Source organism: Alosa alosa, chromosome 15, assembly GCF_017589495.1.
Source record: "Alosa alosa isolate M-15738 ecotype Scorff River chromosome 15, AALO_Geno_1.1, whole genome shotgun sequence".
Classification (NCBI taxonomy): Eukaryota; Metazoa; Chordata; class Actinopteri; order Clupeiformes; family Clupeidae; genus Alosa; species Alosa alosa.
In genome coordinates this window covers 20,542,197-20,554,831 of record NC_063203.1, presented here as the reverse complement: position 1 = coordinate 20,554,831, position 12,635 = coordinate 20,542,197, and the positions used below count along the sequence as shown (strand labels likewise).

The following is a 12,635-nucleotide window of genomic DNA, read 5'->3' as shown; positions in this document are numbered from 1 at the left end:
GAGGATAGTCACAGAGAGAAAGACAAAGAGAGAGAAAGAAAGAGAGGAGAGAGTGGGAGTGGGAGAGAGAGAGAGAGAGAGAGCGAGAGAGAGAAAGAAAGAAAGAGAGAGCAATGCAGAAAGACTGCAAGAAAGAATTTCAGATCCCCACATCAACAACAGTTATCTGCTATCTTTGCTGTAATGATTACCAGAATGAAACCAGATATCAACATGGTATTCAGCAAGCGGAGAGCCATCGAACTCAGATGACCAGTATTAATGAGCCTGGACATTAGCCCTGCTCAGTCATCCTCTATCAACACAATTAAGACACAGCGCAACCTGCTGGCCAAGAAGCTACATTGCAACACTATGCTACCCTCTTAAAAAAATACAACTGACATCAAAGTGACAACAAAGGCACTGCCAGCCAGGCAACAAAGTTATTTAGTCATACAACAAGCCAGTGGTAAACAACATTTAGTCCTCCAAAATGAATAAACACACATGCATGTACAGACACAAACACAAACTCCATACCTGTCAGCCATCTGTGGGATGATGTAATGCCCATTCTTGTGATCTGCAGGATGAATAAAAGACACAGAACCGCTCGAGAGACTCAAGTATGTGCCACATCGTAAAAAAATCCTCTGTGTGTGTGTGTGTGTTAACTTAAATATGTTCTCTGTGAGCTTCTCCATGGCTGATGAGGCTGAGCCATCTGGGGTTGCGTTTGAGGGGGCCATGAAAGTTTAATGAGGCCACGGCTAAACTTAGAAGACATGCACTGCTAACATACAACATGCACGACAGCCTACGCACACACACACACATACACACACACACACACAAAAAAAGAAGACCACTAACACAACCTGAGTGTGGATCACAGCACATCTCAAATCTGCTGCATGTTTGTGCATAATTAAACCGTGACGAGACACACAATCTTCAACTCCTATAAGGGGCAGTGCTGTGCTCACCTGGGCGCCGTCCACACAGGTAGAAGGCCAGTCTGTCTGTGAGCTCGTACTGACACTCCACCAGTCGCTCAGCCAGCTCCACCTGGCCTGCTTGCCTGCGGCGGGCACAACAGACATGAGTCAACAGGGACACTCAGGAGAACATCAGAGAGCATGTGCGAGAGACTGACATGCAGGCGGATGGAACGAGACAAAGTAGTTTCCATTCCACTCTGGTAAATGACCTCATAAAAAAGTACTTAGGCATGTCATCGTGTCATCGATAACACTTTGCAAATCCCAAGAGTACATTGTATATCTATGACTCTTTCATGCTTAATAATACAACGTACACAACGGTAACGAAACTTTGCTACCGGTGTGTACATTGTATTATTAAAGGTGCTCTAAGCGATGCTGGGCAACGTCACTTCTGTTGACTTTCAAACAAAACAGAGAGCTAGCTCACTACTTCCTCCCCCTCCCTCCCGTGCTGCACCCGTGCAATTGAAACTCTCCTAAACGCGCATCTTGTCTGTGATTTGCTGGATCAGTTTGTTAGGTTTGCCCAGGTTGTTTTTGTTGCCGTTCTTGGAGCCTGGGCTGTCCAACGAGATCGCGTTTTTTTTACAGTATATTCAGGACACAGACAGATAGCGGTTGGTTAGGTGCTGTTCGCATTAAGTGACATAAAATGTTTTGTTGCCTAAAAAACGCGTGGCATCGCTTAGAGCACCTTTAAGCATGAAAGAGTCATAGATATACAAGCTTCTTTGTAACGCTATATACTGTGCTGGGAAATTAATTTAGTGATGAGTTCATTGTATATCAATCAACAGATTAAAAGCAATATGGGCATCGGTGGAAGAGTGCTGCACCTGGCGTAGTCTATAGGCGTGCGACCGTTGATGTCTGGGGCTCCAGGGTCCGCTCCATAGACCACCAGCAGCTCCGCTTGCAACACCTGCCCTGCCTTGGCAGCAACGTGCAGAGGGGTGGTGCCCTTCTCCTGCACAGACACCCAGACATGGACAAACAGAGAGGGGTGGGGTGGGGGGTGGGGGTAAACGTATGAGCTACTGTAGAAAGCAAAGTGTTTATGTGTTGATTAATTGTGTGATATGCACATGCATATGTGTGTGTCTAATCTAATCTAGCACACACATAATGTTGAAATAGGACATCCATAATGGCAGCTTGGTGACTAAAACAGCAGTGGGTAAACATGTATGAAGGCCATTGGAGGTGAGCATTAATAGGCCAGATCTGTTTACAGCTAGGGTCCCAGCAGGCAGTGATTAACAGGGCCGGGGTAAAGGTCAACGAGAGGCCAAAGGTCAGACGTCTTACCGGGTGGAAGAAGTTGGCCTGCGCCCCCAGAGACAGCAGCCGCAGACACGTCTCCAGGCTACCCGTCCTCACACTGGAGTGCAGTTGCTGAAGGAGGGAAGTAAAAGATGTGAGTGAGAGAGAGAGAGAGGGGGAGAGAAAGAGAGGAGGAGGAGAGGAGAGGAAGAAAAAAGAAATGTGGGGTGAATGCTCTCATTACAGGCTGCTTCAACAGGGCGGGGGGGCGAGCACATTATTCATGGCCACACCGTCATTAAAGAGCCTCCTACGGCGGACGTCCTGTTAAAGAGCTCAGTGGGAGTCAACCCATCAGCACGACACTCAGAGAGAGGGGAGAGAGAGTGAGAGAGAGAGAGAGAGAGAGAGAGAGAGAGAGAGAGAGAGAGAGAGAGAGAGAGAGAGAGAGTGAGGGAGAGAGAGAGAGGGGGTTTGAGGAGGGGAGAGAGAGAGAGAGAGGGGAGAGAGAGAGAGAGAGTGAGGGAGAGAGAGAGAGTGAGAGAGTAAGGGAGAGAGAAAGAGAGAGAGAGAGTGAGGGAGAGAGAGGGGGGGGGTTTGAGTGAGGGAGAGAGAGAGAGGGGAGAGAGAGAGAGAGAGAGAGAGAGAGAGAGAGAGAGAGAGAGAGAGAGAGGGGGAGAGAGAGAGCGAGGGAGAGAGAAAGAGAGAGAGAGTGAGGGAGAGAGGGGGGGGATTTGAGTGAGGGAGAGAGAGAGAGAGAGGAAAGATAACGCAAGAGCGAAAAGGACAGAAACAAAGGAGGAGGAGAGACTAAGGAGACAGAGAAAGAGTGGGCGGCTTAAATGACAAAACAAGAGACAGAAGGGCAGAGAAAAGAGAGAAACACTTGGGGCGAAACAAGGATGGAGAGAGACAGGAAAAGAAGTCCGACAAAGGAGAGGGCCGGAAGCAGGACAAAACCAGAGGGAACAGAGGAAGGAGTCCAGAGGGTGACAGGGCTTAGAGGAGAAGAAGGCCGGTGTGACTGAGCGGCGCCCCTGACTGAGCGGAGGCTCATTGAGCTCTCTCTCCTCCGCTGGCTCCAGCTCACCTTGCTCAGGTCCTTGGTGGTGACTCCGTCATCGTCACGACAGGGCAGCTTATGGACGAACGCCAGCATCTGGTACTTGGCACGGATGAACTCTGACTTTGTGGGACTGGGAAGAGGAGGAGAATTTGATACGCTGTCAAACATATGAATGTTCACTATGTTCAATACTACAAGTCATACTTTATGCATTTTTATTAACTACTTAAATATCAGTAAATTACCAAAGTTATATAGTCATAACCAATGTACCTTTGGCCACAGATGTCTTTACCTGCCATGTGATGTGAATGAAAGGTAAATCAAATTAATTTGGTAGGGAAAAGACTCACATGCTAAAGCAAGTCAAGTATGACTACCAGGTGCTGTTCTACTCAACTCATGGCTGTCATATACATTAACTATTACACAGCACCATACTGTTGTACACTTGCACTAGAGCCACGTTATCATCACTGCACTGCATGATAGGCACCACTGCTGAGAAGAATGCCGTCTGAATAACTGGAAGCAGCAATAAGAATAGTTAAAGTGCCATGACAGACACGACAGTTAAGCTGTTTCATGAATACTGAGCAAAACACTAGGGCAGGGTACGTGGGTCCCCGTACTTCATGCTGTAATGTATAATGCTGAAGTCTTACACAGACTTGATTTACAATATTATCCAAGATTTCCATTTCATGGAAGCAACATCAGATGCAACAGATCTTATTCATTTATTTCATCTAAAGCTTACATGCAGTATGTAATTCATTACAAGGGCCAGTCTCCCCAGAGCTCCCCTAGCTCACGGGGTGGGGCACAATGGTGGCACCAGGGAATTGAACCCACAACATTTCTGGCTACTGCATGCATCCTCCTTACCACAACCCAACACCCCCCCCCCACACACACACACACACACACACACACACACACACACACACACACACACACACACACACACACACACACGTCTGTAAATGTATGTTTTTCACCTTATACATAGCAGCAACAGCAGAGCCCAATCCTTTTCTGGGTTTGGTAGAAAGTGATGATCATAACCTTGTGAGGGACAAATTCTGTTCATCCAAACCATGTTGGTTTCTGATGGTACAACAAGATTATCATGAAAACAATGGCTCTATAAAACGAGATAAACCTTAAACATGGCTTATTTGTCGACATCAGAAACCAACATGGTTTGGATGAACAGAATTTGTCCCTCACAAGGTTATGATCATCACTTTCTACCAAACCCAGAAAAGGATTGGGCTCTGCTGTTGCTGATAGATTAGTCTTCATCATAGCAATAGACCAAACTGGCTGATTACCATGATGTGACTAAAAATAGGCTTTCTTTTCATTGTGAGTATGTGACGAAGGTCTGGAAGTCTGAGGTCTGACTGAAGCTTTTCAAAAGGGTCTGCATTCTGATTACATGACGATGTAAAGCTTTTTCAAAAGATTGCACTTTTAAGATTTTTAAGTAAACTTTTAAGGATGGTGAAAAAACAAGATATCTAACCTGATGTCTGCTATGCATAGTCACATATGAGTGAAATAAGCGCTGCTGGACTTTAAAAGACCCCTCGAATTTAGCTGCTGAGTCTCAGTTGTTAGGGGGACATGGCCAGAGAGCAGGAAATCAAACAACTGTTCATTATCATATGAGGAAGCAAAACAAGCACTGGTTCATCTTAAGCAGCCTCTTTGTTGTGACTGTGCCAGTCACGCTGTGCTAGCCAGTTAACAAAACTTGTGAGGTGCACACCCTGCCACCCTGACACCAAAGCGTACCAAGTGCCGGTGAAACGTCGCCCCTTTTTGGGGCGTGGCGCTGTGTGCAAGGCTGGTAACAGTGATTATAAAACTGCACTGTGCTTTCTCACCACCATTTTTAAGCTACTGTATGTACCCAGTTCTGTTTGGATAAGACAATTAGAACTCCATGTCCAGGACAGATTAAACTAAATTACAGACCAACGTGTGCTGTCCATGTAATAAAATACACCTCATGAACCTCCCAACAGATCAATACTGGCTCACTACACTACACTCGTATTTCTTGGGCTTAACTCCCCATTAATCTAACCTGGCCGTGGTCCCTTTGTGTGTGTGTGTGTGTGTGTGTGTGTGTGTGTGTGTGTGTGTGTGTGTGTGTGTGTGTGTGTGTGTGTGTGTTAGGTGGCTTTAGGTAATGTAGGGGTGAGGGTGAGAAAGACTCACTGGACTTTGTCTTGTGGGTTGGGTTTCCTGCGTCCACTCTGCACCTGTGCAGGGTCCAGCAGGGAGTGCTCCCAGATGGAGTTCGCACCGTTACTGGCCAGGGTCTGCACCATCTAAATACACACACATCCAGAGAAGTCATAAACAAGATAATCTCAACAAAATGTATTTTGGAAATTGATCTTAATGCCTAAATTAAAGCAATGAGGATAAATCCAGCCTTTAGGGACACCAATTTTCTTTGTGAATGAATAATGTATTGTAAATAAATAAATGTTCTTCCTTAAAATACAGGGAGTCATAAGTATACATCCATATGTTAAATTCCCATAGAGGCAGGCAGATTTTTATTTTTAAAGGCCGGTTATTTCGTGGATCTAGGATACTATGCATCCTGATAAAGTTCCCTTGGCCATTGGAAATAAAATAGCCCCACATTACATACCCTTCACCATACCTAGAGATTGGCATGGTTTTATTTCAGTTAGCCTAATAGCTGGTTTGATTTGCATTGCGAGATGATCTTATGGAAAGTACCCCATGCATCGTGAGATATGTACAATGGACAATGTTTATCCCTTTAAATGTATGTACCTGTTTTATGACCATGATTGCATTTTGTGTGTGTGTGTGTTCCGCCTACCTGCAGCAGCGCAGGGGGCCAGCCACTGTGCCGCAGGTGCTTGACGATGGATATGTGTCGCCCCAGGCTGCGGTGCACTGAGCAGCATTCATCACAGATCAGCACCCCCCTGTTAATGCTGGTCCACCCTGGGTCTGAGACAGACACAGACAGAGACAGAGACAGAGAGGACAGATGGAGGATTTAGCCCAGTGCAATCAGCAGACCACCCTATTAACTTCATGAGCATCCCCGCCACTAAGAGCCAGTAAGCCGGGGGGCACCACGAGTAGCCGAGCCACCCCATACTGTGCTCAGCTAGCTGGGGCTCCGCTATTAAAGACTCCATATGAATTAGACTTGGCGTTACATTACTACAGCAGTCACAATGAGTCACCGTGGTATGGGGGGTGGACGAGGGGACCAGCCGTGGACAGAACTGGAGCGGAATGGGCCCAGGGGAGTAGCAGGTTACGCTCAGGTGAGAGTGGGCTGACCATGGACAGACGTGACGTCTCTGCGCTGCCAGGCACCTCGGTGCCTCCTGCTTCCTGCTAAATTTAACCAGCCACAATCATCCACCGTGCACATTTAGCTAAGTCCCAAGGCAGGGGATGATGCTCCACCCCACCACCTTATCCACCTGATGGTGGAGAGGGACCGATATGTGATGTCTCAGAGATTGTCATACGTCACTCCGTGAGCAACCTTGAAAGATTACATTCTTCAACATTTGAGTCATGATGAAGTGGAAAAAAAATAATGCATGGATACACCACAAAAGTAAACTGGAGTGTCTGAATGGCAAAAGAAACAGGCATTAAACGACAACCTCGTATCTCCATAATCACACACACACACACACACTCACAAGTGAACATACACACACAGACACATAAAACACATACACTCACAAGCGAAAACACACACAGAGAAGCACACAAAAACAAACACACACATGCACACTCATTTACATACACAAAAGTTACAAGAGTAGGGGATGGAGTAGGATATGGAGACAAATTGACAAGCGTGATCAGGGCTTAAATTTCACTGCGGGATTGCGGGTATTGCGCATAATTTGTTCAAGTCCCGCAACTCTAGCCATCATGATGCGAGAAATTCCCGCATACACTTTTACAGCCTGTCTGATGACGTTAATATAGCCTAATCATTAAGTGGCGAGTTGAATTGAACATAGCCTCATGCAGACGCACACACACACGGAGAGAGAGAGAGAGAACCACTTTGCGCTTACGCAAATAGGCTACGCTACCATGGGAAACTTTTACATCTGGAAAGAGCTCCTTGGTAACGATCCTGCTAGCTCAGGTCACGTCAACACTTGATCCCAGAAAGATTGTCTTCGACATGTTAGTTTTTTGAACATTTATTGTATCTAATGACATAGAAAACATAATAATTTGCATACACATACCGCACTATGCACAACTTTTATTCACTAGCGACTGTAGCCTAAAACCGTCAGGTTGAAGGGGGGCTAATTACTCCATAGAATTACTCTCACGTATTTTCTTAAAGTGACAGGCACTCAATTACACCTACTCATCAGCAATGTGCACTCAATTGGACCTACACACCACATTAAAGATATGCCTAAGTGTTATAGGTTAAACGTCAATATGAGGCATTCAAATTACTAAATATGTTTAGCTACTAGTAATTACTAGTAAAATGCTAAATGCATTATTAAATAAATACACTCTATATGAATTAAAAAATATATGATAGAAACATATCACATAAGCTATAATTTTCAGTGTGTGTTTGTGTGTGTGGAGAGAGTCAAGCAGAATCTAGGATGTCCACTGTTGTGAATGATCCCACTACAGTATATATTACTGATGACATCAGGGTGGTGGGGGCCCCAAAATCAAACACTTTTTTAAAAAAAGTATCGAAGTATTGAAATCGCAATTCTTGACTTGGTATCAGAATCGACCCCCCCTCCCCCCCAAATTGTGTAAATCCCCCCTACATGAATAACCTAAGGGGGGAATTCCCCCCCATTTTGAAAAAATGAATTTTAAGCCCTGGTGATTTCTTTTTGCGGAGAGAATGCGCAGGTCATATTTTGTACCGATTTGCGGTACATCTAGTTCCTAATAGAAACAGTCAAAGGGGATGAGCAAAGTGGGCTGGGAGATACGGCCCTTAGTCATCACACTGCGGGGGAAAAAGGGACACAAAAAGAACACCAATGATTAAAACATCAGCTCTCGCAGAAAAGCAAAGCTACTTAGGCTGCACTCAAGCTGATGCCCAGCAGATCAGAGGGGATCTCTGCCGGCCCAGAGGAGCTGCTTTAGCTTGTGTGTGTCTGTGTAGTGTGTGTGTGTGTGTGTTCTGTGCAGTTTGTGTGTGAGGAAAGAGAAAGAGAGAGAGAGAGAGAGAGAGAGAGAGATGCACCACAGAATAATGGAGTGGGCGCGCTCTCCCTTTAATTTGCGGTAAAAAGTTAAAGCCTCTCATCATTCACGCTTCATAGAAGGATGATCCCACCACTGCTATCTCGCTTCATAGAAGGATGATCCCACCACTGCTATCTCGCTTCATAGAAGGATGATCCCACCACTGCTATCTCTATCTCTTCCTTCTTTCCCCACCCTGCCCTGCTCTTGCACCCCCCACTATCTCTCTTAGTTCCCACTTACTGTGTGCACATAATGTGATCTCTCTCTCTCTCACACACACACACACACACACACTCACATACACATACTCATACTCACACACACACACACACACACACACACAGACTCCCAGCATATGGTGCTGTTCCACTCTTCCCGTCCAAGCATGATTGGAAAAATCGCTTTTTCCTTTATCTCCCCCCCCCCCAACCCACCCGCCTCCTATTATTCAGTGTTTCTGTTGAGTGGAAACCAAAACACCAGAGGCTGTCCTCGAGTAGCTGACTGTCTACTTTCAGTCATCCAAACAACGCACAGAAAAACTTCCATTCTAGCTGTGCCGGTGGGTCAACCCTAGCCTGACAAAACACCCTTGGACTGAAGAGAGAGCTACTTCTGGCTGTCATGAATCTGCTACAGGGCCACTGGTGAATGCTGTTGTGTGGCCGAGGGGATTGGAAGAAAAGAAGGAGAGCCATGCAAGTAGCGGCCGCAGCAGCTATAGGCTAAGTACAATGCAGGTGACTGCGGAGTGGCTGGAGAGAGCAGGTAGCCGCAGAGGCCATAATAGAGGCTCGTAAATCAGCAAGGCCAGGGACAGCACAGAGGAACCGGAAAACAACACACACACATTCCTGAAGGCAGAGCAGCAGCTGTGAGGGAGAAGGAGCAGCTGCCACCCCACACACACACACACACACACACACAACACCCCCATCCCACTGCCACCCCATGTCCCCCATCTTCACTCCTCATGGGGCCCAATGGACAAGGCCAAGGCTAGGCAATCAGAGAGATCCTCAGCACCAGGGCAGATCTGACTATAGCACTGTGTCCAGCAATACTGTAGTAGTTGAGAGATACAGTACTGTTTGATAAATGACATTTGGTAATTAATGCAATGAGGCCAAATATATCGGAAAAACAATCCTGGTATAAAGACACGATTTGTACCGAATGAGATTAGTGAACACATTGGAATGATAATGTAACACAATTTGCAATGTTGTGGGCATTGTACATCGGGGGTTAGAGAGTGGTTACTGTTGTGCTAAGGAGAAGTCTTCGTGGTGGTCTTCTTAAAACGCGAATCAATCTGCTGACGCGTATGCCCAGCAGTCTGACTCTGATGTGGGATTTGGAAACTAATGAACTGGCAGGACACCCAGACAGAATTGTGGCCTAAGCCAATTAGTCTGTTGTTAACTGAAAAACAGTACAATCCTAATCCAACTTAGACTGCGCTGGAGTCAATAGTGCTGAATGATATTACACCGATGACTACAGACTGGGAGAATTGGCAATGCAAGAGTAGCACAATGGTAAAAAAAGGAAACCCAGTAAAACTCAATCCAGTCAGTCAGCCAGCTGAAAATGATGTCTACAGAAGACAAAATACAATAGAGTTGACTAATACATCTGAAAATATCACCAAGACGATTTAGTAATCAATGTTAGCTAATGACATGTTACACACATCCTACAATTATAGTAAGCTATATAACTACTGGTAGGCTACTTCATTTACTAGCATCAAAGGTCAACCAACCCCTTCTATCTCCATGCTCTCATTGCCAAGCTGACAAAATTATGTAAAACACCCTTTATAAAGTCTTTAGTACGTCAGACCTCAGCGAGTGTTGTCGAAAAATGCCTTCTGATTCACAGGGTAGGTAAACGTTACTGAACCATGAAATCAACTACTGCTTCAAGTCAGCAAGTAACAAACGTTGCTCATTTTGAAAAATGTAACTTTAAGTTACACAGGTAAAGTAACGTCGGCGAGTAACGATTGGCAGCTACACGGCTAGCTAACCATAATGCTAATAAGCTATACGTGACTACTTCTCTCTTTGTCAAACATTTGGTAAATATGAGCATACTGCACTGACTCGTGGAAAGCTATTTCAAGTTACCTAACGTTACTGACGGTAACGTTAATTTAACAGTGAGAAATAAAACAAGCGGTTTTACTCACACTGTATAGCTATGCTACCACTTTAGGTGAATCAGTTGGCTCCCAAGCTAACGTTAACTATGCTGGATAACTAAGTTACAGGCCTTTGAAAAGCAAGCGCACTTGTATTATTTCAGACAGCTAATGTTAGTTAATAAATGAACCTTAATTAGCAACCGTGCATACATCAGACCACGGTAGCTTGTATAGGTTTACTCTGGGTTTAGCTGCTACTGCAGCTTGCCAGCTACCAAGCGAGTATTCCTGTTTGTAAATCTGGGTTAACATTAGCTAGCCAGTGTTGGGTAGCTTGGTGACTTCCACACAGAAGAAAACAAAACCGCTGCGTTGTCTAGACAGCTGCAGAGGATGTGTATGTGGTTTTACAAATACTTCCAGAACTGCAAAAAAACCTGTTAGGTAGTTTATGTTCCTTCCTACACAACCAATGGCCAATGTGACTGATACATTAGCTAACAACCAAGCTAGCAACATATTAGCTGTTAGCCAGGTATACGATAAATCTTTCTGATTAGTCCAGTGACATGTAAACACGAGCGAAATAGCTCTCTAATCAGGTATTTGGCCTGCAAACATTACATTACTCAAAACTGTCATCTACAACATATAAAAGAACAAACAGCTGCTTTTTAAAACGTGTCGCCTATGGCTCTACGCCATTTTCCTGCAAGGTTGATCCAGGATTGTTGCGGCGGATACAGGCCTCCTTATCCACCTCCTTGTCGCTTATTTGGGACTATTTCTCCCATGAACGCCCTTATTCAATATGTCAGTGTTATCTTACCTGGCGCACTGCAGTCCGCACATACTTCGCTTCTTTGGACTTTCCTAGACATTTCCCCAAGTTTACTTTATCCGTGACTATCCAGATTATTCCTCAGTGTTGATGCTCGCCCTTCCCAAGAGCGACGTCTGCAGTTGTCTGATGCCGTCCCGAATCCCCGGAAGCCGGCGACGAGAACTGTGGTATTCCGGGCTGTCACCCCCTGTTCTTGCTACCTTTCGCCTTGTTTAGCTCATGAAACAATGCCTTATGTTACTTCACTACGAGGAAAGGACGGAAAGGAAAAAATGCAAGAACAAAGGTTGCTGGTCCTCTGGCTATTTCAGGACTTCTGGCAGGCTACACTTGGATTGTTTCTCATGCTAAGTTATAGCTCCAGCCTCCAATTCGAACACGTCCACTTTTACATTGACAAGAAAAAGGGTGGGGGTCATAAAAGTATTCACAGATGCACCCAACACACGGCATATTAAAATGCATGGCACTTTCATGTAGGTGGTGCCGTTCCCACTCTGTCGCGGTGCTGCTGTGGCGCTCTATGCTCATCTGTCGATGCCAGTGGGGCTTTAGCGATGGGCGTGATAGTGCTTGATTGACTGAGAAACTGAGAGCGCAAGAAGACCTTGATATCGCATTGGCGGTTCAAGTAATTATGCGTAATGACACATTAATTACCGAAATAATGCAACGGCATGCATGTTAAAAGCAGTTATCTGAGGGTAACGTTATAGGCAAATACTTTAAGTTTTAGGCAATGGATCATTTTCATTTCTTGCCTGGCTATTCTTTAACAGGTTGACATTTTCTCTGGGTAAAGGCAGTGTCATTTCACATGGTCTTCGAAGAGGCAACCCCTCAAGAGGGTTTAGGCTAGACTACATGCCTGTCAAAAAACTATTGGCTGTGACTGTGTGGTTGGCAATTACATACACCAAGCAGTCGTGATAGTCTCGACCGAGCTGCATCATACTCAATCAGACCATCGCCGTTAAAAGGGATGGGGAGCTGCACACTCGCGTCAGTTGTGAGCTAAGGCGGAGAGCGAGA

The 12,635-nt window shown here is 45.4% G+C and overlaps 1 protein-coding gene across 4 annotated transcripts in view; it reads right to left on the bottom strand.

Moving 5' to 3' along the window:
• git1 (G protein-coupled receptor kinase interacting ArfGAP 1) overlaps positions 1-12,191 on the bottom strand; it is a 27,062-nt gene extending 14,871 nt beyond the window's left edge. For 2 of the 4 annotated variants that reach the window (XM_048265585.1, XM_048265587.1), the window contains exons 1-8: positions 11,589-12,190; positions 6,194-6,327; positions 5,551-5,663; positions 3,343-3,448; positions 2,298-2,384; positions 1,826-1,956; positions 969-1,063; positions 523-565 (exon numbers count right to left, since the gene is read on the bottom strand). In XM_048265585.1, the coding sequence (XP_048121542.1) occupies positions 523-565; positions 969-1,063; positions 1,826-1,956; positions 2,298-2,384; positions 3,343-3,448; positions 5,551-5,663; positions 6,194-6,327; positions 11,589-11,640 (761 nt within the window). In that variant the 5' untranslated portion in view covers positions 11,641-12,190. Of the gene's footprint in view, positions 1-522; positions 566-968; positions 1,064-1,825; positions 1,957-2,297; positions 2,385-3,342; positions 3,449-5,550; positions 5,664-6,193; positions 6,328-11,588 lie in introns of all 4 variants that reach the window. The other 2 variants (XM_048265586.1, XM_048265588.1) reach the window with 2 other exon arrangements.
• Between the last annotated feature and the right edge of the window lie 444 nt (positions 12,192-12,635).